This window comes from Pterocles gutturalis, unplaced genomic scaffold (genome assembly GCF_000699245.1).
Source record: "Pterocles gutturalis isolate BGI_N339 unplaced genomic scaffold, ASM69924v1 scaffold7295, whole genome shotgun sequence".
Lineage (NCBI taxonomy): Eukaryota > Metazoa > Chordata > Aves > Pterocliformes > Pteroclidae > Pterocles > Pterocles gutturalis.
This window is the reverse complement of record NW_010143296.1, coordinates 8,103-14,338: the sequence shown is the minus strand read 5'-3', so window position 1 is coordinate 14,338 and position 6,236 is coordinate 8,103. Positions and strand designations below refer to the sequence as shown.

Sequence of the window (6,236 nt, the reverse complement as noted above, 5' to 3'; positions counted from 1 at the left end):
AATTTGAAAATCAGTCTGGATCAGAGAGACTTAGTCTGTGCTTTAGCTTGCTGCTAAGTGAATTGGGGGTGTGCAGGGCATCACTGTGAATGGGGAAGATGATGTAGTTCATTGTACCCAGGTTTGTGTCCTGATAGAAGTAATCAGGTGAGTTCACTTGAAAGCAGGTGCAAACTCTTTAGAAAGTAGCTGAATACACACAGCATTCCCTGGTAACAACTTTTCTCCTCTATAGTATGGTCAGTGTCTTTGTGTTGAAATGGAAACCGATGCACTGTTTGACATTCCTGGAACAATTTTTTTCAGATGCTACAATATGTTACGCCTAGGAAACTGCAGAAACAATTTAATGACTTTTTTTTTTTTCCTCCCCCCTCCCTCAGATGGTCAGGAGCAGTTAGTGCCTGCAGGCTCTCTTCGTAAAAAGAAACTGGCAAAAAGACCAGGATACATGAGGCCAGAAGCTCAGCGGCAGATAGGGTTTCAGTCCCTGGGTGCCTGCAAGCTGTTCAGCCCGGAAGAGCTCAAATATGGCAGGCAGCATTGCGGAGACTTTGAGAACTGCTTTCTACGCAGACAATGCAAAAATAACTTTGAGTTCGTACACAGCAGATCAATTGCAGATAGTACTGTAGTTCCTGCTAATGGCATAATAATGTTGACCACTACTGGAAATACGCCAGAGAGCTGCAAAAATCTTTCGTGTTACAAGAGTCCACAGTCGGAAAATACAGTGATACCAGTTTACCCTGCCGCAGCAACAAGCAAAGGAGACGTTTCTGCTGTGTGCTGTACGTGGCAGAAGAGCCACAGCGCTGAAGTGGGTGAGCCTCAAAGTATGTATGCTTCGGATCAGACAGAAGTGAATAACAACTGTGAATATCAAACCAGAGATGCTGTTTCTCATTCTGTTGGTGCACATGATAGCTTTAGTTCAAGTTTCAGCTTCATACAACTCTCCCTGAACTCATCCTCTGGAGTAAGTGATGCTAAAGGGAAGTTAACCGTCGAGGAAGCTGAGTACGTTCCAGATCCCAGCACTGCAGGAAATCTGCAGAAGCCAGAGGAGATGACACAGCCTCATGAGCACTTGGGAGCTTTGCATTGCTTCCCCAGGCCCAGGGAGGATTCGGACTGTGAAAATGAGACCACAGCAATTGATAAAGTACAGGACTGTGAGACGGTCTCTTTCTCGGATACAGATGCAACACTTTCATATTCTGCAGATTTCTCAGATGCAGCATCTGCTGGTTCTTCTGTCACCTCAGGCTATGAAAGTAGCTTTACTGTTAGTGACCATAACTGGGATACTTTGATGAAAAAATATGAGCCAGTGCTACAGGACTGTCTGCTTGGCAACCGCAGTATGCTAAAGGTTAGTTATCTCCCTTCACCTTTGATTCTTCCTCGTGGCCCCCAAAACATTTGTATTTATAGTGCCAAAGTCAAAGTTGATATAGGAGTTGGGATGTTATTGGTTTTTGTGACATTTGTTCATAGAGGCTTACAGTAGCAGTCTGCATGATAAAAGTGAGACAACCATTTTCCTTCCCTTTTTGGTTCTTTAGGAAAAAAAGTGATAGCAGTCTGCATGATAAAAGTGAGACAACCGTTTTCCTTTCCTTTTTGGTTCTTTAGGAAAAAAAGTGACGTTTTTGCAGTACCTGATTCCTATGTTATACTGAGACTGTGATCCTCTAATTTCTCATATGTCTCACATCAGTTTCTAAATTCAACAATACAATTTTCTTTCACAGGTGTCTGTTTTGTCTGCAGTTTGGAGTATATGTAGTACAAAATTTGGGGGTGGTAAGAACTCTTCCCTTGAAGTACCGTGATTTAACAACCCTAGACTTTATAATTGTAAATGTGTAAGTTTAGTCAAAGATTTCTTGGAGTGAGGCACCTGAGTGAGAGTAGCCTGTAATCTAGTAGTACTCTCCCTGCACAAAGAAAAATGAGGGTCAAGTTCCTGCGGTAACTCAGAATGGGAATTTACCTTTTTTTTTATCCCTGCACAAAGAAAAATGAGGGTCAAGTCCCTGCAGTAACTCAGAATGGGAATTGTACCTTTTTTTTTTTTAAATTCCACCCCAGAGGATTACTGGGCTGTTGGGGCGAGTCTTTCTTTTTGCATGTATGGCTACCCACAGGTATACCTACCATATATACAGGCAATCTCATTCACTGTGCTCTTTGTGGGAGAGGAGAGGGGGGGAAACTTTAAGGATCAGTTATGTTTTTTTATATAGTTTTTTGGAATGGCAGGTGGACATCAGAGGGAAACCATTCTGAGCTTACCTGCAATAAGGAGCCAAATATTGGCTTTATTGTGCATGTAGGAAGCAGTAATCCAGAGATTAATGTGGACTTGATAGATCTCAGAAATTTGTTCAAGGCACACTAAGTGGGTGGTGGGGTTTCTCTTGTGTGGTGGATTTTTTGGGTGGGTGTGGGTTTTTTGCTTCGTGTTGTGTGGTGGGGTGGTTTGTTTGGTGTGTTGTGTGGGTTTTTTTTTTTTTTAGTGTCTCACTAGTGTGCTGAGTTTCTGGGATGCTTTTCAGAAACTCAGGTTCTTGTGACTTGTCAGCTCAGACATACCTGCTGAGATGCACAGTGTTGTCTTTAGGCCTGGTGAAACAACCTGCTCTGGGGATGCTTTGCACAACCCTCCTGTCTGGGTAAGACAGGAGGTCGAGAAGCTTTTATTCTTACTTTTCTCTCCATTACATCTGACCTGGGCTTATGATGCTCTAATACTTCCTTTTCATGGATGCGTGTAGGACTCAAGCTAGGTTCTCTTATTTACAGACTTCAGGTGCATTGACATGGAGCAGCTTCTTTGACTTCATGCCTGGAATGACAATGTGCCCAATAGTCTGGGATGGTTTAGGAAATTAATTTGCTGCAAATTTGGGAATATATAACGTAATCAAAATAGGAAATTATTTTTTCTGTCTCTTCAGTATGCTTATTTGATAGGCACAAAAGAAACATTGCTATCTTTAATTTCTGTATTCATTAATTCATTGAATGGAGAATTGGGGATTTGTGCCTTCTGATGTCTTTGCCCTTGGTTATCCACTTGTGTATGTTTAATTTGAAGCACCTTCCTGTTATAATGATAATGAGCAAGTCTCAAACTTTTCACAAAGGAACAAAGGCAACTGTAGTCAAAAAAGGAGACAATACCAAGGTTGTTAAAATTACTTTTTTTAATAGATACAGAAAAAGCGAAGTGGTCATCACATGGTACAGATACAGGACATGCCACGCTGAAGCAGCTCGTAGATTAGTTGAGCTCCAAATGCTGACCAGCCTGGAAACAGAAAGCACTTTACTGTGACAGCATCAGTTGATTTGCCATGGGCATGCCTGGGCTGTGGTACCCAAGCAGACTTTAAATGACCTGCCACTGTGAGCGCATGATGGGATAAAACTGCAAACAGCAGCAAAGCTGTACTCTCTGTATAGATGGCTGTTATACATCATCTATATGAAAAAAGTGTCATTTGAATCATTTCTACCGCAGGCTTCTTTAAAACTCTATCAAAAGTATGGCATAAAATGCAGAAAATAATTCATGTTAAGGATTTAGGGCTCCTCCCGTCAATACGTTACACATTCCTCACCAGCCTCAGAGAAAAAACATTGGAGTTTCAGGATGTGAAAAACAAAATAAAGCCTTGAGAAAAAGGGAGTACATACAATGTTGTTTTTTGTTTTGTTTTTCATCTGGGGCATCCTATAACCTATTATTTTTTATTATTTTCTGGCTTTATTTTTTTATGGTTCTCTTCTAACTAGTCCACTTTCATGTACCATATTTAGAAAGGGTACGATTAATTTAAATGTCTTGCCTGATGTGTGTATTGATTGTGTAGTCACAATTACTGTTTTTATTAAGTTGTTGCCTGGCTGTACCTATTTTTCTCTATCCAATTTAGAGTTTAAATATAAGGATTTAGATATGAAAGAATTTCAGGGAGGAGCATAATCTTTTGTAAAAGTAGAATGTCTAAAGTATGGATTTTTCTTGTATTAGAAAATGCTTTCCCAAGCGCTTTCAGGCTTCAGGCTATGACAATGTCTTGCTTCTTTTTCCAGGCTTGCCTTTTTCAGTGCTGGTAGTGGCTTGTTTGGTACAGGTGATGTATAAATGTAATAACAAGAAAACACTTTTCAGTCTTGTACCTGTAGCTACGTTAGGCTGTGGCTGGCATGGCGATGAGGACTGCCTACCTTCTAACCAAATTCTTCTAGCAGTAAAAACTTATAATGGCTTTTGAATGCACACCTAACCTTACAAATTTTTAGTGAATTTAGAACTTCGGTCCAGACCCTTCATGTTAACAAACAGACCCAGTAAGTTTTAAAATAAAACTTTATCATGGTAAGAATTTCTTTTAGGGTGTGAGAGGGCACTCTGTATGTGGTATAGGTATTCTTGGTGTTTTGCTTTTTTCCCCCCACATAGCATTTGCAATTTGAACATCTCTGAAAATGCAAGTGTCAACATTATGTAGATGAGCCTAAATTGTATTTTAATGGAAATTCAGTGGCTGCATATGAACACAATTTTCTGTGCCATAATACAAATATACTTGTTCCAAAATATTAATACTGTATTTCTCTTTTTTACTTACAGAAGAAAATGTGGTTTGCATATGGAAAGTCTGGTTTTGTTCTGTGCAAAACTCAGTGGGCAAAAGATTGTTGGAAGGGGCTTAAGAACACACTGAGTACAATGTGATCAGAAGTAGATGTCATGCTGACAGCATCCTCTAATAATCCTTACTTTGATTTATTCAAAGGGTGAAAAATATCATACAATCACACGATCTCTTTTGCTTTTTGAGAAATATGGTTTGTTCTCTATATGTGTTTGGACTAAAGCCATGATTGGCTCAAGTAGCTGCAGTTCATCTGAATTCCAAATATGTCTGTCCACTTAACAAATATTGGGCTTAAATCTCAAAATTGGGCTATTCTAGTGATGTAGTAATCCATTAAATTTGTATTATGTAGAGATTAATAGTCTAAATAGTTTTAAATGTACCTTCATAATTAATTTTCTTCTCTTTGCATAGGTGAAATCCTTGATCTTAAGGCTTCAGAAGCTTCAGGAAAAAGCAATAGAGGAAGATGACTATGAGAGAGGTGAGAGTTGTTCCCCCAACCCCTCACTGGATCATGCTGCTTTTTTTCCCCCTTCCTCTTCCTTGCTCTGTTAATTTTATTTTATATTTGCTACATAGCAGTGGGTAGGTGTGGAAGACTATTTCAATGAACCATACTGTTTAATCTGTTGTATGGCAGGAAACAAATTAAAGAAGTAGGTCAGCAGCAGGTAGCAACAGTTTTTATCTTCTTGAGCCACATCACCATGTGGGAAGTTTGAAATCCAAATATCTGCCATCTGGATCAGCTGTTTTGAAGCAGCATGACTTTAAAAAATGCAGAATTGAATGAAAGCTTTGAAAGGAGAAAGGACAGGCACTGGCTGCTTACAGAGTGTGATTTGTTGCTTGCCATAGTTAGTCATGACACTACAGCAGGGCTCAAACACAGAAGTGAGGTCAGGAGCTATTACAGAAGTGCATGATACTGTCCTGTGGGATTAACCTGATGTCCACTGAGTTGAATCAAAACCAGCTAAAGAATATGATGGTGATACAGCTGCTGGCAAATATCTGTATTTGAATTAGTGCTTTTTTTTTTAATGCCTTCGCACTTCTGATAAGCTCTGCATGCGTGTGTGTTAAACTATTAACACACATCTCAGGTTTCTTATTGTTTCCTGTTATGGTAGTCTGTGTTCAGCTAATCATATTTTGATAGTCTTGAGGTTTTAGATGAAATTCTTCCTGCTAGATCTGTCTTCATTTGGGAAGCCCTGCTAACGTTTCATCTGCATGGGTACTTCAGAGGATAAGGCCGGATAAAGATAGTTCCTTTCCTGCTACTTTTTTTTGTTCTCAGCTTTTCGGGGTTGGGGAGTGGTCAGACTTGTGGTTTGCCTTTCAAAATTTAATGTGTCAAGCTTTGCAGTTGTACCATGACTCTGTTTCCCTGCCACCAGAGGTGTCCTCCAAGACAATTAAAATGTGTTTTAATAGTGTTTAGGGAGTCGATGTGTAGCCCTTTTGCAGGAGTGGTTCTGTTGGCCTCTTAAAGCCTTGCCGTATATAGGAGAAAAGTCTGCTGCTGTCACAAGTCATTCTTTTAGTTTAGCA

At 39.8% G+C, this 6,236-nt stretch overlaps 1 protein-coding gene across 1 annotated transcript; it reads left to right on the top strand.

The window, feature by feature from the left end:
• Positions 1-451: 451 nt before the first annotated feature.
• Positions 452-5,160, top strand: LOC104469925 (the record flags this gene model as incomplete). The annotated part of the gene is made up of 2 exons (XM_010084670.1): positions 452-1,375; positions 5,091-5,160. Coding segments are annotated over exons 1-2 (994 nt in total), but the record flags the coding sequence as incomplete, so codon positions are not given.
• Positions 5,161-6,236: the final 1,076 nt, after the last annotated feature.